The 23,020-nt window shown below is 45.7% G+C and overlaps 2 protein-coding genes across 3 annotated transcripts; one reads left to right on the forward strand and one right to left on the reverse strand.

Moving 5' to 3' along the window:
* Window positions 1-356: 356 nt before the first annotated feature.
* Window positions 357-11,939, reverse strand: brd3os (BRD3 opposite strand). 2 transcript variants are annotated; one of them, XR_013912548.1, is made up of 4 exons: window positions 11,025-11,939; window positions 3,879-10,984; window positions 2,089-2,313; window positions 357-1,206 (listed from the first exon to the last, which is right to left on the reverse strand). XR_013912548.1 is itself a non-coding variant. In XM_026188186.2 (2 exons), exon 2 carries the CDS (start codon window positions 1,120-1,122, stop codon window positions 838-840), a length of 285 nt encoding a protein of 94 aa, XP_026043971.1. In that variant the 5' UTR covers window positions 1,123-1,206; window positions 2,089-2,778; the 3' UTR covers window positions 357-837. The 2 variants fall into 2 exon arrangements, 1 of the variants encoding a protein (XP_026043971.1); XM_026188186.2 differs by lacking the exons at window positions 3,879-10,984; window positions 11,025-11,939 and having other exon boundaries at window positions 2,089-2,778.
* On the forward strand, window positions 9,960-14,233 carry LOC113033957 (inactive phospholipid phosphatase 7-like). The gene is made up of 4 exons (XM_026188182.2): window positions 9,960-10,141; window positions 10,606-10,931; window positions 12,301-12,482; window positions 12,567-14,233. Exons 1-4 carry the CDS (start codon window positions 9,960-9,962, stop codon window positions 12,768-12,770), a joined length of 894 nt encoding a protein of 297 aa, XP_026043967.1. The 3' UTR covers window positions 12,771-14,233.
* Window positions 14,234-23,020: the final 8,787 nt, after the last annotated feature.

The raw sequence follows: 23,020 nt of genomic DNA on the forward strand, positions 1-23,020 counted from the left end.
TCAGTAGGTAGAGTGGTGGCCCCATGATCGGAAGGTCGGGGGTTCGATTCCCCTGAACAGCTACCCTGAGTTACCCCTGAGCAAGGTACCGTCCCTACACACTGCTCCCCGGGCGCCCAATGGCTGCCCACTGCTTCACTGAGTGAATGGGTTAAATGCAGAGAGGGATTTTCCCCACGGGGACCAATAAAGTACACTTTCTTCTCTTCTCATTTATCAGAATCTTTGAGTTACTGCAGCAACATTTCTTCATCGCGCTGGTGGAACTGTGCTTGGCCTTGTTTGTATATCAGTTTCACTGGCCTGACATTAGGGGGCGCTCTCAGACAGTCTTCACTGAGTAAGAATGACAGAGCTAAAACAAGAAAACATTTTATTCGTCGTTTCCATAAATCAGTAACACGTCTGAAGACTCGTTACCTTCAATTTCTCTCTGTGACAATGATTTTACCCAGAAAGCACCTGTGTGCTGTAACTGCGTGCTGATTGGTCACTTAAGGGTTTCAAACAGGACAATGTCTTTTGGTGGCATGCTGGATGAAGGTGATGGTTTCAGTGTGGTGCTGCTGGCTTCATTCCCCAAATCAAAATGGAGGACACTAGGGTTAGATACTGACACGGGACGCCCCCTGTAGGGCAGGAAGTCCATTAAACTGGTCATCAGAGCTGACGCTGGAGCTCGCCAAGCTGACAATTAATACTGTTCGTTTTTTTCCTGTCTGCAGTCAGTGGGTGAGAGAGGGGCGGGGGCGTGGATCTTAATGCTTCTCTCTGATTGGACAATTCTCTAAATTAAAAACAAAATGTTTGTTAGTGACCAAACTGAACTGCTCTGCGTCACATGATGCTGCAGATCCGGGACCGCCCCTCGTCCGCACCCCTCCTGTCTCGGACCAGGACTGCCTGGTTGCCATAGTTACTGTACCAGGCTGATTGGCTGCGGCTCAGGTAGGTGGAGGGCGGTGCTGCTTCCAGCTGCTGCTGCTGCCAGATGAGCAGTGACGTGTCGCGATACCGCAGCCGCCCGAAGACCTCGGACAGCGCCTTCTCTGCCAGGGGGGGGCGAGCAGAACAGTGAGGAGCCTGTCCCTCTACGACAGCTGGATCAGACATGTCTGACATGGCGTCGGCGCTCCAAGGACCAGTGCGACTTGGTCCAGATTGGACTGTCTCAGGACAAAGTCTGACCCCGTCATAACCTCACACCTGAAGAAGAGCACAGGTGAACCATTAGAGTTCAGAGTTCTGACCCCGCCCTCAAATACTCATACAGGTGTGGACAGGTGTTAGACCTCATCACCAGCTTCCAGTTTGCATTCAGGAGACAGACACTAGCTCTGCTTTTAAGATTCAAACTTTCCTTTTTGCTAAAGCATATAGTTAGGGCTGGACCAGGTGACCCTGAATCCTCCCTCAGTTACGCTGCAATAGACGTAGGCTGCCGGGGATTCCCATGATGCACTGGGTGTTTCTTCTTCACTCTGTGTTATTAGACCTCTGTGCATTGAATCATACTTGTTATCGATCCCGGTCTCTCTTCCACAGCATGTCTTTATCCTGTCTTCCTTCTTTCACCCCAACCAGTCGCGGCAGATGGCCCCGCCCCTCCCTGAGCCTGATTCTAATAGGGGTTACTTCCTGTTAAGAGTTTTTCCTTCCCACTGTCGCCAAAGTGCTTGCTCATAGGGAGTTGTCAGATCTTTGGGGCTTTCTCAGTATTACTGTATGCTCTTTACCTTACAGTAGAAAGTACTTTGAGGTGACAGTTGCTGTGGTGCTAATAATATAAATGAAATTGGATTAAACTGACACTGTGAAGAACCTGAAACCTTGGAGGTCTTCACAGGTGACCCGTACCTCATACTCTGAAGAAAGGTGAACAGCTTGCTCTTTAATTTAAAACCAAATTCGGATTGACTGGGAGTGCTGGGGTCATCGCTGATGGTGAATCAGACTCTATCAACATCCTCCTCTGTCACACCAACCCTCTGTATGTCCTCATTCACTACATCCACGAGTCTCTCTGCTCAATGTGAATAAAGTTATTTTGAACGGTAATTACGGCTGTGGGAAATTCACCGGGTTTACCTCCATCAGCTTGGCCGCCCTCCTGCTGTCGTCCCCACCGGCTGCAGCGCCTCATCCCGGGCTGAGCTCCGCTGGCCGAGCGGCTAACAGCTCCTGCTCAGAATGCTGAAGCCGCAGCCTCCGGCTAATCCCGCTGCTAGTTCTTAGCCTCAGTTAGCTCATCAGGGATCAGGTCACAGCACGAGCTCCCCGCGACGATGACGTCAACGTCAATACACGCCGAAGCTGAAAACATCAGAAATAAGCTGTGACGTTTCACCGTGTTTCAGCCCTGCTGACGTTAGCATGGTTAGCCTTTAGCCGCAGAGCGTCTGGAGCTTCCGTTGAAACCAATAGCAACGGTGCGTCTGCAGTCTGGTCCGGGCAGCAACAAAGCGCGCGGTCACAGATGTTCCACTCCTGACGTTACCGACAGTGGCTGTGTCCCAATTCAGGGTCTGCACGCTTGAAGTACGCATTTTAAGTGCGGTTACGTCACCGCCACGCAACGACGGCTGTCCCAATTTGAAGTGTACTTCAAACGCATACTCCAAATGCGCCGTCGATTTCCCCAAATATCAAGCGTGGTCCGGTGCACGCTTCGTGGTCCCATATATCCCACAATTCATAGCGCGGCGGTGGGTGTGGATAATTTTGCCGCAAAACACGGCAGAAGGGAGCGGCCGAGGAGGGTTTTTTTTTCTTTCCAAACTTTATTGAAATTATAAAGTTCAGTTCAGTTTGTACAGTGGACATACAAGGCAAATAAGAGTAACAATATATAGTACAATGAAATAAGAAGGATAAATAAATAAAGGATAAAAAAAGAAAAAAAGGGGGGAATGTGACAGACTTCATAACAACTTTGTATTTGAAAGTTGTGACAGCTCATTCATTAAACATTTCTGAATGAATTTCAATCAATGATAAACCCTTTTTATTGGAAGTTAATTTAAGAGAGTTTAAGTAATATTCAATTTCAATCAAAAATAAATTAAATGATGGGGTTGAGTTTTGAAATTTACATTTATGTATGTAGAATTTCCCTAATAGGATGGAGCGGCCGAAGAGTGAACTGTCAAAAGTACTGAATATGACGTCACTTATTTATGTGCGAATGTGTAATAATTAACGTCAGTCATATATCCACAAACACAACAAGCTGAAAGTCAGTGATATATGTGTGTGTGTATATATATATATATATATATATATATATATATATATATATATATATATATATCTCATAATAATCTGACAATACTATAATATTGGCCATATTATATTTACATCACGACAGTGAGATGACTTTAGTCTCATGAACAACATTAGCTAATTGTCATTTACTAGCTAATCTTAAATGACTGTTCAGCACAGACATGAAGCCCAACAATCATGTTTACAGTCCTGTGGTCTCAGCCTCAGATACTCAACTAATCAAAGTGATGTCATGACAAAAATGAATGACCAACAAAACATGTTTCTCCTTCATTTCTGTCAAACAAAGCTGTATGTAACGTGTCTCACGGTTAGTATCATGGTTGCTAGGCAACCTGAACAGCACGACGAAGCGTATACCGTCCCATTTCACAAGCCTCTCACTTCCGCACTTCTCGTACTTATAGTACGCACCGTACGTAGTACGCGTAGTGCGCGTACTTCAAGCGTGCAGACCCTGAATTGGGACACAGCCAGTATATGCGCAAACACGAGTCACCTTTCCTGTCAGCTGATTGGACACCTGTCCCCAGGTGCTCACAGTCCTTTAATTAGTCCCCGCTGCTCTGACACCTGCCGGGACAAGATCTCACCTGAAACCAGCTCAGCTGTTCAACTTTTTCAGAAAGTTGGCCAAACGGAGGCTGCTATGGCAGCTTGTACAAAAGGCCAGCCAGTTCGCAGAACTCACGAACGGAGCCGCATCTGCGGAGTAAGATATCAGCATACGGCTGCCGTTTAGCCAATGAGCGGTGAGGCAACCCATTCTCTTCACCAATCAGAAGACACAATTCTACCTCATCATTACGCACATGTCGACGCAGAGAGTTCGGTCGGAGCTGCAGGTGGGAAGAGTCAGCAGAGTTTTACTCACCGTGTGGATTTTCGTTCCTTCTAATGCTGTTAGCAGTGTGCGTCCATGAGACTGTACGTTTCTGTGTTTTATCGTGTTTGTTCTTTGCTGCGGCCATTATCCTCCCTTGTTTAATCCTTGGCGCACACTTTGTTTACCGATTGTTACTGCCGTTTACTGCGAAGCAGCCTCTGCCGTGCGGTCATTAAGGGACCGTCACTAATTTCTCATGTTAGCTCTAATGTAAAGTGCCTAGTTAGGATTTATGTAAATAGTAAAATTAGCATTTGTTGACACTCCCTTATTTTGGTTGAATGTTCCACTATCCAGTATTGTTTGTATTGTTGTATTACACATTTAATTCACTCTGTTCACATAATTATGGAAGACTTTTATGTTCTTTCCAACAGAAACCACACCATCACTCACCACACGGCATATAGCATTTTACAGTCTGTTAAATCCCCTCACTCACATTATGGATGTGTGCTTCGGATTCTTGCTAAATAAATGAGTGAACGACAGATACCTGAGTGGCAGTGGATTTTATGGATATGCCATCTGTTCTTATCGGACAACCCTGTTGAGATTGTGGATTCTTAGAGTCAGCACCTTATCATCTACATCAGTCATAGTCAGGAGGTCAAGTCCATCCCACTTACAGTGACCTCCTCCATTACACAGCTGTTTTTGTCCCTGCTGCAAAGAGCCAATCCAACTACACAGAGCATCAGCTACCTAGGCCGCATCCTTCGGAGGACCCGGCCTTCGCGTTCTACGTGGCCCGGGTCCTCCGAAGACCGAGAAGTGAGCGTCTGTGAAATGGGACGGTCTGCCCTTCAGATTTGCGTCACCGCTGTGTCGGTGGAGTTTATTAAACTCGGCCGTCTGCTCCTTGCTATCACCGAGTAAACTTAGAGGTCTGTAAGATGTACACAGATCTGCAGGTTTATCCTTTAAGATCATATATGGGCAAGGTTTAAGGTGAGTGGAAGTGTGCCCCTCTCAAGAGATTCTACATACATTTTTAATAAAGGACCCACCATGTGTTTGGCCATTTTTTGTAAAACTCTGGCCCAAACCCATCAGGGCCTGGAGCTTTTCCACTCTGTAAGGATTTGATTGCATCTAAGATTTCCTGCGCCCTAATAGGACTGCAAAGATCTAATCGACTTTCCTCTGATGGTATAGGGAGATTAACATTATCAAGAAACAATATCCTAGCATCTACAGCAGGGGTGTCAAACAGACGGCCCGCAGGCCGGATTAAACCCATTTGCGGGCCTAATCTGGCCCGTGAGATGATTTTGTAAAGTATAAAAATGAGCAGCAATTTTTCAATAAAGAAACTGCTGTTCCAATTGTGTCCATTGGATGGCGCAATAGCAATTGTGAGCTACTTTGTTTTGCCCGCGAAATTTAAACCTGATGTGCTTTGGCACCCTCATTGGCCCAATATGTCTCTGTCAAAAAGAGAAAAGTGGATGCAGAGTGTTCCAAGAAAAATGGTCATCCTCCTGTTTATTCACGGAAGTGAAAGCTGTATGCTTGGTGTGTTCCCAGCATGTTGCAGTGCTGAAAGAATATAACCTCCGTCGCCACTACGTGAGTCTTCATGCCGACAAATATGACAACTTTCAAGGACAGCGGAGAAGAGAGAAGGTGAATGAACTGTTGGCGGGTCTGAAGAAACTGCAGTCTGTGTTTACTCACAGCCGAGACATCAGTGATGCTGCAGTGAAAGCTAGCTACCTCGTTGCCAACGACATTGCACTAGCTTCCAAACCATTTAGTGAGGGTGAATTTGTAAACACATGTATGATGAAGGCATCTAAGATTGTGTGCCCTGAAAAGCGCCAGTCCTTTGCAAATATCAGCCTGACAGGAAACACAGTTGCCGACAGGATTTCTGATCTTTCAGCGGATTTGGACAAAAAATAGTCATTTATTGTGTTTTCAGTTGCAATTGATGAAGGCACATTACAGATGTTGCACAACTGGCAATTTTCATCCGCGGAGTTGATGACACAATGACCGTCACCGAGGAGTTCGTGGAGTTGGTACCGATGACAGATACAGCGACCGCAGCTGATATTTTCACCGCAGCTGTCGGCGCGTTGGACAGGGTCGGAGTGGACCGGTCCCGTGCTGTCAGCCTGGCTACAGATGGTGTGCCCTCAATGATCGGGAAGAAAGCAGGCGTTGTAAAAAGGTTCAGAGATAAAGTGCAATTTGCAAATGGAGGACGTGGTTTTTGGACTTTTCACTGTATTTTGCACCAGGAGGCTTTGTGTTGCAAGTCACTGAAAATGGATAACGCCATGAAGGTGGTCATCCAAACTGTTAATTTCATCCAGAAGCCTCAATCAGCGTCAGTTTGACAGTCTTCTCAGAGAGAAAGACCACATCTATGGCCTGCCATACCACACTGTGGTAAGATGGCTGAGCCGAGGTGCTGTGCTGAGGCGTTTCTTTGATTTACGAGAAGAAATTGAACAGTTCATGGAAGAAAAGGGGAAACCAGTGTTAGAATTTCATTCTGCAGAATGGATGCAGCACCTTGCATTTATGGTGGATGTTACAGAGCACCTGAATAACTTGAACAAACAGCTGCAAGGACGCAACAAAGTTGTCATGCAGTATTATGACAGCATTTCAAGTTGAAGCTGTTATTGTGGGAGACGCAGCTCGCTGGTGGTGATGCAGCTCACTTCCCCTGTCTGAAAAATGTGTGCACGATCCAAAGTGTGGCGGATATGAAGCAGTTCAAAGATAAAATAACAGGACTATTACTAGAGTTTGAGCAACGATTTCAGATTTTTGGTGAACTGGAGAAAGACTTCAAAGTTTTGTGCTCGCCGTTCACCGTGAATCCCTCTGATCTGCCCGTCCGGATCCAACTTGAAATAACAGACTTGCAGCGTGACTCGGATTTGAAGGGAAAATTTGCTGCAGCTGACTTGAACACATTCTATCAGAATCTCCTGCCAGGTTACCCCAACTTGATGCCCTCGCTGCAAAACTATTGTGCATGTTGGGAACCACGTATCTTTGTGAGCAAGTTTCTCTGTAATGAGCATAAATAAAACAAAACTGCGCTCAAGGCTCACGCACAGGCACTCGAATCACATCCTGAAGTTAGCTGCCGCTCAGGATGTGAAGCCTGATATTGATGAGCTGGTGAAAGCTAAAGATGCCAGGTATCAGGAGTCACATAAACGATGCAACCCCACTGAAAGTGCTGCATGAGACACCCTGATGTAGTTCTGTGAATCACTGAGGCACTGTGTGCTTGTTCTTTGTCCTCAGAATTTTCAAATAACTTGAGATGTTTTATGATTAATAGCTATGTTGTGCTTTTGGACACACTGTCCTCAGGCTCCAGCTTTATGTTTATATGTTTTTATGTTGATGTGAGAGTGTTTCTAATTGATTATATTTGATTTATATATTTAACTTATTCTGTGGTTCTTGTACTTGTTTGGGGAACAGCATTTCATTATTTTTATCTACATTGCTGCCTGCGAAGTGACACCCTGATGTAGTTCTGTGAAACAGTTTTGTGAATCACTGAGGCACTGTGTGCTTGTTCTTTGTCCTCAGAGTTTTCAAATAACTTGAGATGTTTTATGATTAATAGCATGTTGTGCCTGTACTACTTTGGGCATACTGTCCACAGGCTCTAGCTTTATTTTTATGTTGATCGTATTAAAACAAAGAAAACAATCTGAAGTTGTTATGTATACAATGATTTTACCAGTCCGGCCCACTTGAGAATAGACTTTTCTCCATGTGGCCCCTGAACTAAAAAGAGTTTGACACCCCTGATCTACAGTACTTTGACACTCAGGGGAATATCCTGATAGAACTCTTTCATTATTTTGCTGATAAGTTTAGCCTCGAATTGTAAAACACCTTTCTTATCTTTTAGAGAGGGTATTGCATAAGAGCCCTTTTCCCCCTGTGCAAGTCGGGCAAGTAAGCGTCCAGGTTTGTTGCCCGATTCAAATAATCTATGCTTTGCATAGAATATTGCAGTTTCTGCTTTCTGAGTTAGTAGTTGGTCCAGGGCTGATCTGGCTGCATCCAGTTTTTTAAGCACAGAAACAGACGAGGATTTCTTAAACTCCCTCTCCAAGTTAGTCATGTCGCGTTCAAGTACTAATTGTTTGGCTAAGGTGCTCTTCTTTTTCGCTGAGGTGAAAGAGATAATAGAGCCCCTGAGAAATGCCTTACCCGCCTCCCACAGAGTAGAAGCACTAACCCCTGGTAAGTCATTTGTAGAAAGAAAAAGTTCCCACTGATCTTCTAAATATTTGACAAATTCAGGGTCACTAAGGAGAGCTGGGCTTAGCCGCCAGTGTGTAAACAAGGGATCATAATAAGGTGGTAATAACTCCATTGAGACTGATGAGTGGTCTGAGAGAGCGCATGTGTTGATCAAACAACCCCGAGTTCTGTCAAGGACAGATCTAGAAACAAACATGTAATCAATTCTGGAAAAAGAAAACTGTAAAGTCTTTCACATGTGGATTACAAACTCTCCAGGCATCAAAAAGACCAAGATCTGAGCAGAAGTCCACTGCAGCCTTTGCCATTTTTGAAGGTGGTTGAGATTCTGCTGGATCATAATCAGTTTCAGGACTCAGACCACAGTTAAAATCCCCACCAATTATTACGTGATTCAGACACACAGAGGAGGTTTTTGCCAGAAGGTTTGAATAAAACAATCTATCTAAAATATTTGGTGCATAAACACTTCCTAATAGAATCTGTTCCCCATATAAAAGCCCAGTAATCAGAATAAATCATCCGTATCCCTCACAATAGTATGTAGAGTGAACGGTAGATTTTTATGGATCAATATTGCAACGCCTCTACGTAATCAGTGCTTGACATTTAATCAGCTGTGTGAAAACCAAGGAGGAACCCACCCGATGGATTAATAAAGTTTTATAATAATCTAATAACTTTAATCTCAGCCAAACCGATTTACTCACGAACAAACAAAACACTGAAAAAAGCCCAACAATAACATTTTTAGGTTGTCTAAGTGACTCATATATCACGTTTAACCTGAGCAGCGAAAGTCCGCGGTGATCTGAAAATGATGTGCCGGGAGTTGTGCCGTTCTCGGCGGCTTCAGTGACCCTCGAGCTCCCGGCGAGCTATCGAGCTGGTGGGTAGAAGACGTCTCCGAAAACGTCGAAGCACTTTTGCAAATATGCGATATCTTGATAAACCGAGCAGATATTTGATGTTTACACAGCTACTTTCTCGCCTGAAAATATGTTAAAAGTTTATTTTGTGACCCAGAAAGATTAGTATGAGTAATTTTAAAACTTAGTAGCGGCCGCCATTGTTGGAAACTGGAATTGCCTGGGCTGCGCTATGAATTCTGGGATATGGTGGCAGTAAAGGACACACCCGACCCATCCTTCAAATCTGGGGAAAAGGAGGACGCATTTGTCGGCTGCATTCAGAGGAGTCTGTGAATTGGGACAGCCTTCGTCGCGTCGCTGTGACGTAATCGTCTACAAATGCGGCCTCTGGAGGATGCAGCCGACGTTTTGGGACAGCTACAGCCTCATGTCTATTTACTTTTGACCTTTGACCTGCCACCCCCATTATGATTCAAGTGTCCACATACCTTTGGTGAGACGCAGTAAAATAGACAGAGTATCCCTTTAACACCCCCCCCCCCACACACACACACACAATAACAGCTGAGAGCAGAAGAAGAAGGCCAGCAGGTCTATTAATAGCAGATCCCACAGAGTCAGACCCGGCCCAGCACGTCCTCCACCGCTGCACCACCACCATGCCCGGCAGCCAGGCCCAATTCCGGGCCAGAGACCGCAACAATGTCCTGAACCGGCCCGAGTTTCTGTCCCTGAACCAGCCATCCCGCCGGGAACAGGCGGTGGGGGAGGGACGGGGGGGCGGAGGTCCGAGGAGACCTGTGTTCAGACAGCAGAGTCAGCAGGACAGCACAGGGGGGAGGTAAGACAAACAAGCTCCGCCCACAGACTCGGGACCTGGACCGAGACCAGAGTTTCATTTAGGTGCTCAAACTTTTTCTGTGACCCGATCCTGGATCATCTTCAGTTAAATTCAATAATGCAAAATCAGAATGTGACCTTTAAACGTAACGGTGCTTTAATAAAACCTTCTGAAACCCGACGCCTGAGAAGAGCCGAGTTATTTTTAAGGAGTTCAGAGCTCAGTCTGTGACCTCCTCCTCAGACTGTGGGAGCTCCTCTCCCTCAGCATTAACATGCAGAGAGGAAGCTGCCTGACAATCAGATTTTAGGTGGTGATCTCAGTGTTCGCTGATGCTCCTTCACTGGGCCAGTCTGAGCACCTGTAAACAAAAGCATGATGGGAAGTGTAGTTGTGTTCATGCAACAGTCTGTTTACCCACATAAAATGTGGGTTTTTCTAATGGAGTCTGGTCTTTTCCTCAGGGGGGCCAGAGAGTCCTCCGAGAGCGGTCCAACTGCTGACAGCGGCGGTGCGAAGGATGCCTCCCGCTGGCCGGAGCAGGACTGCATGCAGCTTAACCCGTCTTTCAAAGGTATCGCCATCAGCTCTCTGCTCGCCATTGACATCAGTCTCTCAAAGCGTCTAGGGGTCTGCGTGGGAGCCCGCGGCTCCGGGGCCCCGCTCCGCCCCATGATCACCTTGCTGGCCCTCACTGGCCACGCCCTCCCCTGGATCTGTGGCACCCTAATCTGCCTGTGGAGGAGCAGCACGCTGGCTGGACAGGAAGTGCTTGTCAACCTGTTGCTGGGTCAGACACCTGTCTGTCTCTCTGCTGTCTCGTCTGTCTCTCTGCTGTCTCGTCTGTCTCTCTGCTGTCTCGTCTGTCTCTCTGCTGTCTCACCTGTCTCTCACCTGGCTGTCTCTCTGCTGTCTTAACTGTCTCTCACCTGTCTGTCTCTCACCTGTCTCTCGCCTCTCTCTGTTGTCTCTCACCTGTCTGTCTCTCGCCTCTCTCACCTGTCTCTCACCTGCCTGTCTCTCTGCTGTCTCACCTGTCTGTCTCTCGCCTCTCTCACCTGTCTCTCACTTGCCTGTCTCTCTGCTGTCTCACCTGTCTCTCACTTGCCTGTCTCTCTGCTGACTCACCTGTCTCTCACCTGTCTGTCACCTGTCTGTCTCTCTGCTGTCTCACCTGTCTCTCACCTGTCTTTCTCTCGCCTCTCTCACCTGTCTCTCGCCTGTCTGTCTCTCGCCTCTCTCACCTGTCTCTCGCCTGCCTGTCTCTCTGCTGTCTCACCTGTCTCTCACCTGCCTGTCTCTCGCCTGTCTCACCTGTCTCTCACCTGTCTGTCTCTCGCCTGTCTCACCTGTCTCTCACCTGTCTTTCTCTCGCCTCTCTCACCTGTCTCTCGCCTGTCTGTCTCTCGCCTCTCTCACCTGTCTCTCGCCTGCCTGTCTCTCTGCTGTCTCACCTGTCTCTCACCTGCCTGTCTCTCGCCTGTCTCACCTGTCTCTCACCTGTCTGTCTCTCGCCTGCCTCACCTGTCTCTCACCTGTCTGTCTCTCGCCTGTCTCACCTGCCTGTCACCTGTCTGTCTCTCTGCTGTCTCACCTGTCTCTCACCTGCCTGTCTCTCTGCTGTCTCTCACCTGTCTGTCTCTCACCTGTCTCTCACCTGCCTGTCTCTCTGCTGTCTCACCTGTCTCTCACCTGCCTGTCTCTCTGCTGTCTCACCTGTCTCTCACCTGTCTGTCTCTCTGCTGTCTCACCTGTCTCTCACCTGCCTATCTCTCTGCTGTCTCACCTGTCTCTCACCTGTCTCTCACCTGCCTGTCTCTCTGCTGTCTCACCTGTCTCTCACCTGTCTCTCACCTGTCTCTCACCTGCCTGTCTCTCTGCTGTCTCACCTGTCTCTCACCTGCCTGTCTCTCTGCTGTCTCACCTGTCTCTCACCTGTCTGTCTCTCTGCTGTCTCACCTGTCTCTCACCTGCCTGTCTCTCTGCTGTCTCACCTGTCTCTCACCTGCCTGTCTCTCTGCTGTCTCACCTGTCTCTCACCTGTCTGTCTGTCTGCTGTCTCACCTGTCTCTCACCTGTCTGTCTCTCGCCTGTCTCACCTGTCTCTCACCTGTCTGTCTCTCGCCTGTCTCACCTGTCTCTCACCTGTCTATCTGCAGCGCTGATACTAGATGTGATGACGGTTGCTGGGATGCAGAAGTTGGTCAAACGTCGGGGACCGTGGGATTTCCCGCCAACCTTTTTTGACTACATTGCCATGGATATGTACTCGTTCCCAGCAGCCCACGCCAGTCGGGCCGTCATGGTGTCCAAGTTTCTGCTGAACCACCTGGTGCTGGCGGTGAGTAGCTTGCTGCTTCACAGATAACAAAGACTGGAACAGTTTACAAACCTGATCCAGGTGTGTCCGCCTCCTGTCCTCCAGGTGCCTCTGAGGATCCTACTCTGCCTGTGGGCCTTCCTGGTGGGCGTGTCTCGGGTGTTGCTGGGGAAACACCACCTGTCAGACGTAGGTTGCGGCTTTGCACTTGGCTTCCTGCACTTCAGCCTGGTGGAGTCGGTGTGGCTGGACTCGGCCACCTGCCAGACGCTCATCTCCATCGGCACGCTGGGCTGGACTCTGGTCTGACCTGGTCCAGACTGGTTCTGCTGCAGACTCGGGTCCAGCTTCGCTGGGTTTTTCTGCCCTCCATCAGCTCAGTGCTGCTGACAGGAGGCAGGGGCCATGTGGTCCCAACTGTGGAGGACCTGAGGAGGGCTCGTAGGAATGTTTGAGTCACAGGTACTGAAACAGGAAGTGTCTGCAGTCCCACGTCCTGTGGGCTTTTCTTTCTTGCCACCATCTCAGATTCTTCAGTAAAATTTTGTTGAATTTTTTTTTTCATGTCAGAAACCGAGTTTGGACTTTCATTCTGCTAATGTTGAATTTTATTTGAAGAACGTCCTCGGCTGTTTGAAGCTTCATAGTTTTTGCATTGTTCACTGAGAACAGAGTTCACAACAAAAGCTGAAGGGTGCTCCTCAGAGCTAAAGCTCGGGTGTTATACTGGCGCTACAGATTCTCTTTTCGGGGAAGTTTTCCCAAAACGATTGTGTTGACTGTCTCATCAAATCTCAGAAACTTTCGAACAGGTGCTGATTATGTATCTGAAAGTGTGACGATGCCAGATTGTATAAGAAAGGCTGACTCGTGAAGTGCAAACAAACCTCTCAGGTTCAGACTCCTTCAAACTCTTTTCTTTTCCTGATGAGTCGGCATCAGCTCGATAAGTGTTTGTCAGCATGGTGAATACCTACAGAAGCATTCACAGAAATACGCCGCGACTGTAAGGCTGCCATCGTGTCCCACAACAAGCAGCCAATGAGGGCAATATTTATCAAAGACATGAACTTTGATCTTAACCCCTAACAGCATCCACGTCTCTGTTTGCACTGCTGTGGTTTAGCAGGTTTACAATTTGTTTTCAGAATCTCCACAAGAACAGGCCTGCCTGAGTCTTCCAGAAACGGTCCAATCAGAAGAACCTTAAAGGGGAGGAGCTAAATCAGCTTGTTTAGGACAAGGGATGAAGGGAGGGGCTGCACCATGCCTAGTGTGAACTGTGACTCATGCAAAGCTGCTTTATTAGACTTCAAGTATAGATTTAAAGAATGGAAGTGAGACCAACATCGCCTCCTCAGACAAACTTTTTATTAAAACAAAAAATTGTCCAAGTTTTTCTTCTGTTCTAAACGCTGTTACCGGAGCGCCGTCTTTATGCAGATTATACCCTGATCTGTATTGCTCTGTTTCTCTGTGTAAAACATCCCGGATCTTAAACTTGAGATTTCCCTTTTCCTTTTGTTAGTGTCTGTCAAACAGTATTTCAGCTAAAAACATTATATTTAACTCTTCAAAGCTCAAATACAGAGAGTTCATGATTCTAGATGAAAATGAAGAAATGAGAATTCACCATGTTTCATCTGAAGGTTTCTGTAGTTTTTCTGCCCCTACATTGGCTAGTTTGTCCTAAAGCTGAGATGATGAAACATGTCAAGTTTAAACTATGCATCTGTTCAGAGTTGCTAAATAAAACCTGTTTGTTGCCTAAACTGTGGTGGGAGTGGTTCATGTGCAGGTGTAGGTGAGGGTCATGACCCCCATCTGCACCTGCATCGCTTACAGAAACTTGTTTCAAGCCTTTGATCAGAGAAGGCCAGATGTTTTCAGCTCAGACTGACTGTGATCCTGTCAGTCTGAGCTGACACACATTGTGTTTTAGGACAGAAAGTAGTCCTGTTGTTGTTTTTGAGTAACACTGGTTTGTTAATGGAAAAAGCAAAAAAAAATATAAACCTGTAAAACATTAAAACATGATTTTTTTAAATGATTCTATCAATAATAATAATAATAATAATAATAATAATAATAATAATAATAATAATAATAATAATCTTAAACAATAAAAGCCTTTAGGGAACAAAGTGACTTACTGTTGAACAACAGGAGGACTTTTATTATGAAAGGGAGGGGAGAGGAAGTGAAGATTGCTCCCCAGAAATGGAAAAAGTCCATGATGAAGAGTCAAGGACAAACACAGCCTGGAGCTTTTCACCAAAATAATTGACAACCTGAAGCGATTTCAAAATAAAAGTCTCTTCATCTGCAGGTTTAAAGTGCTTCCAGTCCTTGGAAAGTTTAAGGCTTTTCTTGTGGATCAAAGAGTTACTGAATTGGCCCTTTAACTGAACTGGTTTCCAGTCTGGACCTGGTTTAGTTGTATCTGTGTGTCTTCCAGGTGAATTAAACCAGTCAGGGTCAGGCTGTGGACTGCGGCGAACACAGTTTGATGATCTTGTGGTTTTCCAGTGCGGCGAACGTGATGATGTTTTCTGTCGTATGACAGGTGGTTAAGGTCACCACGTATCCACAGACACGGAAACAGAACCAAAAACCAGAAGACCAGCGACAAATCCACAGAGCTTCCTCCTAAACAGAGTTCTCATAGTGAAGACAGTCACAGAAAATTCTAAGCCCCGCCCACATATGAAGCGCTTTGTGTAGCTAGCATCAGTGAAGCGGTGTGAAAGGGTGAAGGTCAAACCTGTGAGCTTCTTAATGATGTCTTTGGTCTGAAGGTCCAAGTCAGACACGATCCACTGAAACACACGGGTCAAAGGTCAGGGCCTGCGTCCTGTGAGGGCTGAACCGAGCTGACGTCGAGCTTTTATTCTCACACTGACCGTCTGAATTTAGGGATGAACTCACGTCTGAAATCATCCGGTCTCAGCTGCGAAGCTGCTAATACAACAGACGGCATGTCTCTCCTCGGCATGTGCAGACAGCGTCCAAAATGAGTCATCACGCCGTGGTGGACCAAACGCACACTGCAGGTCACATGACCTGTTCCTTGAAAACTGCACAGACAGTTACCGGGAAGAAGTTTTGGAATTCCCAAAATGGAATAATCCTCATCATTAAACCCTGCCACAGATTACAGGTGAGGGGTACATAGAGGTCAAAGGTCAGCTTTGCTTCCTGTGACAGACAAGTTGGCGAAGACGGAGTACTTCTGATTCTCATCTTCACACACTGAGACAGAGCGTACCTTTCCTTTGTGTAGTCCCAGAGCGTCAGCGTGCTGATGAGAACAGACAACGGCGCCATGCTATTGTCCGTTCACAGAAAACTTCACAAAATGCAAATTAAAACCCTTAATGTGAGTTCTAAAGTCATCCGTCTCCTGTACAGGTGCTCTGAGGGGAAAATTATCAAAACAGTCTCTGAGGCTTTAAACATGTTAATTTTAATGTGAGAGTGTGCGGGGGCTGACTCACTGCTGCCTCTGCTGGACGTTAGAGGAAGTGTTGAGAAAGATTTAAGTGATGCCCTTATTGAGAACAGGTGTGGCAGTAATCAGGCCAGAGAGATTGAACTCAGCTTTTCAAAGATGTGATACACCTCAGTTAATTTATGTTATAATCAGGGGTGCACATGAGTGGTCTGCAGGTGCGCACGCGCTGTCAAAATAAAAGACGCGCACCAGATAAGAAGTTGCAAACCGCGTTTGCGTCCATATAAAAGGCACTGTTTTTGTCCGCGAGAGTGGGATTTTCACAGCATATTCCGCACCACATCTCTGTGCGTTCATTGTTTGTTTGAAGCCAGCTCACCTCCTGCAACCACTTCTCCGAGAATGCGTGCTTCTTTTGCGGTTCGGACTCCTTCTGATATTTCTTTGGAGGTGGAGGAACACCAAAGTAATTGCTTAAAGGAGTTTCTTTGACATCTTTAAGAGTTCTAAACAAATGTCTGTCCTCCTCCAGAAAATCTTATGTACGCAAACTTCTTATCTGGTCTTTTTAAAGCTGTGGGAGTCCAGTGATCCACAGTGACAGCCATTATCCACATACGGTGAAAACATGGACCAGTGGTGAACCTTCCCAGGAGTGGCCCGCCAACCAAAATTACCCAAAGAGCAAAAAGAAGAAAAAACCACAGAACAACATCCAGAGAACTGAAGTTAAGGTCAGAGTTCATGACTCCACCATAAGAAAGAGACTGGGCAAAATGGCCTGAATGGCAGGGTTCATGGAGAAAACCACTGCTGAGCTAAAGGATAAAGGCTCGTCTCAGTTTGCCAGAAAACATCTGGATGATCCCCAAGACCTTTGGGACAGATGTGTGTGTGTCCCATTACATCTGGCATGAAACTACCACAGCTTTTCAGAAAATGCACATCATACCAGCAGTAAAATATGGTGGTGGTAGTGTGATGGTCAGGGACTGGAGACTTTGGGCTACTCAAAGTCCTGACCTGACTCCGATTGACATGCCGTGGCATGACCTTAAATAAGCAGTTCATGCTCGAAACCCCTCCAGTGGGGCTGAATTACAACAATTCTCCAAGGATGAGTGGGCTGAAGTTCCTCCACAGCTGTAAAAGGCTCGTTGCTACTTATCTCAGACGCTTGATTGCAGGTGTTGGTGCCAAGGGTGCCCCAACCAGTTATTAGGTTTAGGGACAATCAAGTTTTCACACAGAGCCATGTAGGCTTGGGTTTGTTCCCTTTAATAATAAGCACTTTCATTTCCAAACTGCATTGTGTTTAGTTGTGTTATCTTTGTCTAACATTTACATTTTTTTGTCTGAAACATCTAAGGGTGACAAATATACAAAAACAATTCCCACCACTGTAGATTGATACCTAAGTACAAAGGGTCTCGGAAACTGCCATGGAAAGACTCACAGCCTTGGCCTTGAAGAGGTACACCAGAGAGATCGAAGGCAGGAGAATAAACTAGATGTTCTCCACTGAACCATCCAAGGTGTACTCGCAGTGACAGGGGGACAATATAAAACCAGCCCCACCAAGGCTGGAGACGGAGCAATACTGGAACAGCATATGGAAGTACATCAGGAAGATGGCCATAACTGACTGTGTGTTTGCTGAAAATGTCAGGCAACAGAAACCTGAGAAAGAAGGGGAGCAAGAACCATCATGGAAGGACAGACCCCTGCACGGTATGTACCACCGGCAGATAGAGGAGGTGGCTGATATCCAGAAATCCTACCAGTGGCTGGACAAAGCTGGACTGAAAGACAGCACAGAGGCACTAATCATGGCAGCACAAGAACAAGCTCTGAGCACAAGATCCATAGAGGCTGGGGTCTATCACACCAGGCAAGACCCCAGGTGCAGGCTGTGTAAAGATGCCCCAGAGACAATCCAGCACATAACAGCAGGGTGCAAGATGCTAGCAGGCAAGGCATACATGGAACGCCATAACCAAGTGGCCGGCATAGTGTACAGGAACATCTGTGCCGAGTATAACCTAGAAGTCCCGAGGTCAAAATGGGAGACGCCCCCAAGGGTGGTGGAGAATGACCGAGCTAAGATCCTGTGGGACTTCCAGATACAGACGGACAAAATGGTGGTGGCTAACCAACCGGACATAGTGGTGGTAGACCCCCAAACTAGGCGAATGGCTCCAGCTGATCCCAGGAACAACATCAGAGATCTCTGTCCAGCAGAGCGCAGTCCTGGGAACAGCTAAGATATTGCGCAGGACCCTGAAGCTCCCAGGCCTCTGGTAGAGGACCCGAGCCTGAAGTCATGATATCGTGGTTTTAGCTGCATGTCAGCCAGTGGTGTTGGAGATCCTTGTAAAAACCAGAGGTGGGAAGTGAAATAAGGACTTAGGTATACTTATTTTTTTTTGTTTGTTTGTCAAATGTCAAGTGGGACAACAGGAAGGTTTAAAATGATTTTTGTGGTGTAATCTGTTTGAGCATAACCTGTTTTATTGTGAAAGGGGGTTCTGAAACAGGAAGTAGACAATAAAGGTAGGAGTTTGAGTGCTCTACAAGGTGTCGCTTGAATCCTTGCCTAAAATCCTTGCCACTTATCCCACTTCTTACTGCAATCCCGCTTCTGACACATGGTGTCAGAAGCGGGATTGCAGTAAGAAGTGGGATAAGGAGGTTTGAAAGATTTCGACTTGCAAGCAACCTGCACCTTAGCTCAGAGACTAACCAGGTAAACACTAGAGATGGCACGATACCACTTTTTTATGTCCGATACCGATACCGATATCATAAATTTGGATATCTGCCGATACCGATATGAATCCGATATAGTGTTTTTTAATCAACAAAACTGTTTTTTTAAATATCTTGCTGCATTTTGCAAGTCTGCAAGTTCATACTCAAGTTTAAAACAACAACTACACTAAAGCTATTCTGTTATACCTGTATACAAAAAAAATATTTCATAGTTCAGCAATACTGATCAATCTAATAAACTTAGACCTACACCATCCTCCCTATTCTGGTATTTTAAAGAGTACTTAGCAGAAATATTAAACAACCTAACTAATAGGGTTCCAACTCCCAGCAACAACAAAAATAAATAAATAAAAAATAGGGAACCACCCCTCACGCGCCACCTCATGATGCTTAATCGACGTAATCAACCTTAATTTGATGCAGTGTGAAAAAAAATGCACAGAAATCAATTATTTTTCAAGAAATATTAAATAGATTCAACATCTTTCTTCAACAAAATTGCAGACTGCACAGATGCTACCTTCCCAAAGGAAAAAGTACTATAGCTTACTATGGTATATATATTAGACTTAATAGTCACTATATACAGTAATTGACTTCTATTCATTTTACATCAAATTAAAACTTTGGGTGTCAGATAATTATTTATTAAAAGCTCGACATTTTAAATGAGAATAAGAAAGAAAAGTATGTCTTTGTGCCCCCTTTTCCCTGTTCATGCCCTATCGGCCCCCCTGGCTAAACTTTGCTAGATCCGCCCCTGCACAGTTACCAGCGTCAGCTGTAGAAAAAGATCCTGGAGTAGAAAGTAATATTAAATGAATTCTAACAACAGCTTATCAAGCTTAAACGTTCTGCTGTTGTTCAGCCGCTGGTTTCCTCTTTCTGGTGCAAAGTGGGCCAAAAACAAAGACGGACTCACGACAGAAAAGCTGATCAGCTGATCATTTAAGCAGTTTCACGATTGAAGTAGCAGCCGGAGAGCGAGAGGCAGTCGCTCGTTAAGCTTAACGCAGGAATGCTTTACAAACATTCAGAGATGGACTTACACACTTGCTTTACCTCTCTCGGGGATAACTTTGTCGGAGATGAAATGCCGGGTTGCTAGCGAAGCTCCACATGCTATCCAGACCACCGACAGGTCCCGCATGCCACAGCCGCTCTATCACGTGATGCGTACTGCTCCGACATGCTAACGTTCTGAGGTGAGTTACGGCGTGTTGCAAGTTTTGTGAGGTGCTTTCGTGATATTTAATGGATCGGATTACATTTTTTATTTTTCTCCGATATCCGATCCAGTAATTTAGGTCAGTATCGGACCGATACCGATACGTAATATCGGATCGGTCCATCTCTAGTAAACACACTCATCTACTGCATGGGGGATGAAGCAGATGATATCCTCCGAGGGCAAGCTTTATCGGACATACAAAGGCAGCCGTACTAAGCAGTAAGAGGCACTTTGGATACATACTTTGTTCCCAGGAAAAACATTATCTATGAGAGAGCCCGCTTTAATCAAAGAACACAGCAAGCTAATGAGACTGTTGACTCGTTTGTCACCGCACTTTATGCTTTAGCTGAAAACTGCAGTTATGGTGCACTGCACGATGAGTTAATAAGAGATCGCCTCGTCGTGGGTCTGAGGGACATCAGCTTAGCGGAGAGACTTCAAATGGACAAAGATTTGACGTTGGAGAAAGCAGTTAACCAGGCCCGGCAGTCTGAAGTCATCAAAAAACAACAGACAGACATCAGAGGGGAAAATAAGATGGAAATAGATGCTGTGACAGCGAAGCACAGGGAACAAAAGCATTCAACATTCAAACCCCGAAGAGAACGTAAATGCACAACAAAGGACAAAACACCAAATGGGAGATCATGCTACAGGTGTGGGAAAACCCCTGCGCATGGTAAAGGACAATGCCCAGCAAAAGATGCAACATGTCACTCATGTGGTAAAAGAGGACACTTCAGTAAAGTGTGGAAATCTGTTAAATCTGTGCATGTGATAGAAACAGAGAAAAGTGATGATACACCCGTGTTTCTTGGTTCTGTAGACGCAGGTTCAGATCCTTGGTATGCAGATCTCACTATCAGAAACCACAAAGTTAGATTTAAGATAGACACAGGAGCTGACGTCTTTGTTATCCCAGCCCAGATGTATTACTGCATAAACCAAAATGAGACAGAGTTATGTAAACCAGATAGATCATTGTTTGGTCCAGGGGGTACTCCACTTGATGTGTTGGGTATGAGCAGAGAAACAATTTGCAAAGGTGAACAGGGAATACAGGAAAATGTGTACATTATCAAAGATTTGCACATAGCACTGTTAAGCAGGCCAGCAAGTGTCAAGCTGAACCTTGTGTGTAGAGCTGACAGTATTGACATGAATGTGTTGAATGAGAACTACCCAAAGCTGTGTCAGGGATTAGGTTTAATGCAACAACCTTATACGATTAAGTTGAAACCCAATGCTGTGCCTTTTTCCCTGGCCACACCAAGACGGGTCCCCATCCCTTTGTTAGGAAAGGTGAAACAGGAACTGGAAAGAATGGAGTCCATGGGAGTAATCAGCAGAGTTGAAGAACCAACAGAATGGTGTGCAGGTATGGTCCCAGTGCCAACAAAAAACGACTCTGTGCGTATTTGTGTTGACCTCACTCACCTCAATGAAGCAGCGTGCAGAGAAAAGTACATCCTGCCTTCGGTTGAACAGACACTTGGATCCCTGGCGGGAGCAAAAGTCTTCAGTAAGTTAGACGCAAACAGAGGCTTCTGGCAGGTTCCATTGTCACCAGAGTCAGCACACTACACAACGTTCATTACACCCTTTGGGCGCTTCCACTTTAACAGACTTCCCTTTGGAATAGCGTCAGCCCCAGAACATTTTCAGCGTAGAATGTCAGTGATCCTTAATGGGCTGGCAGGGTTGTCAAAAAACCACAAACACTGGACTTGTGAAAATAAACAAAACAAAAAAGATAAACATGGGTTTAAAAGTAAAGGAAAAAAGGTTGAAGAGAAAGAAAAGTTTCTATGAAAGGTTCTAAATGTTCTTGTAAGTTTGATGTTTTCAGCGAAAGGAGGATGTGGTGTAATCTGTTTGAGCATAACCTGTTTTATTGTGAAAGGGGGTTCTGAAACAGGAAGTAGACAATAAAGGTCGGAGTTTGAGTGCTCTACAAGGTGTCGCTTGAATCCTTGCCTAAAACCACGACAATTTTCTGACCACTTTTTGAACTTGTGGAATCAGATTAAGTAAACTTTTGTTGACATCGAAGTCGTAAGAAAGCATTGGGTTGATTTGTGGTTTATGATTTAGCACAAAATAAACACATATTTTTTAAAGAATCAAGTTGGAAGTGCGTTCTGACACAAACCACCTGTTGCCACCTTCAGCCTTTTACTGGAGTACTTTTTGTTTTGACACTTAAAAGGCCGTGACAGGCAGTAAAGTGTCTGTGTGCGGTTTGTCTCACAGTGCAGCAGAGCTTGGATTTGACAGGGAGAGAAAAGAAAGAGAGCTAAGTTCACTCAGACATGCAGGAAGACAGGAGAGGACAGGAAGAAGAGAGCTTAGTGTTAAAGGTGTGCTGAGCCACTACACAGTGTCCCCTCACCTGCTAATCCTCACTTTAACCTCCAACTGTTGTCATTGTTGTGACGTGGGCAGACCGTGGGGATATGGGGAATGAGGACCCAGGCGCGGTGCTCTGTGTATAAACAGTGCGTTTATTTACAGTGATGGAAAAACATGACAATAAATCCCGTGCTCTCCCGGCCTGATCAGCTGCAAGTGTGTCAAGGTCTTCAGGTGTGGCCAAGGGCCACACCCACACACACACCCCTACATGCACATACGTCTACAAGCAGGGAGAAGGAGGGACAGCAATACAAAATACATACATTATAATATTAGTCCATAACTGCTCAGGGTCCCTGGGTCTGAGCGACCCTGGGACCCTGAAAATTGTAGTTTTTAGGTGTGGAGGCAAAGTCGCCCGCTAACATGTGGAGAGAGAAAACAGGTGTTTTTAAAATTCTCTTTCACTACTTGTGTCCTACAGATTTAAACTAAGTACACTCATTAGAATGAGAAAGTTCTAAATAACTTTGAATACATTTTATATTGTCATGTGCTAATATTATGTCAATACAACAAAAGGTTCAGTTACCTTCGTACAAAAACTGTTCATAGAGCTACTTTATACTTTCTTACTTTGGTACATTTCACAGCTTTTGAGTAAAAAACTTGCTTCAGTACTTCAACTGGAGTATTTTAACCCACGTATCTGTACTTCTGTTTGAGTAAAGAAAGTCTGTA

This window comes from Astatotilapia calliptera, chromosome 12 (assembly GCF_964374335.1).
Source record: "Astatotilapia calliptera chromosome 12, fAstCal68.1, whole genome shotgun sequence".
In the NCBI taxonomy this organism is placed as follows: domain Eukaryota; kingdom Metazoa; phylum Chordata; class Actinopteri; order Cichliformes; family Cichlidae; genus Astatotilapia; species Astatotilapia calliptera.

Excerpts from the sequence above, each read along its gene's own strand:
- brd3os (XM_026188186.2), bottom strand. The coding sequence starts at position 1,122 with ATGTCAGACATGTCTGATCCAGCTGTCGTAGAGGGACAGGCTCCTCAC.
- LOC113033957 (XM_026188182.2), top strand. The coding sequence starts at position 9,960 with ATGCCCGGCAGCCAGGCCCAATTCCGGGCCAGAGACCGCAACAATGTC. Across the intron at positions 10,142-10,605 it reads CAGGACAGCACAGGGGGGAG|GGGGGCCAGAGAGTCCTCCG; the intron begins GTAAGACAAACA and ends TCTTTTCCTCAG. Across the intron at positions 10,932-12,300 it reads GCTTGTCAACCTGTTGCTGG|CGCTGATACTAGATGTGATG; the intron begins GTCAGACACCTG and ends GTCTATCTGCAG.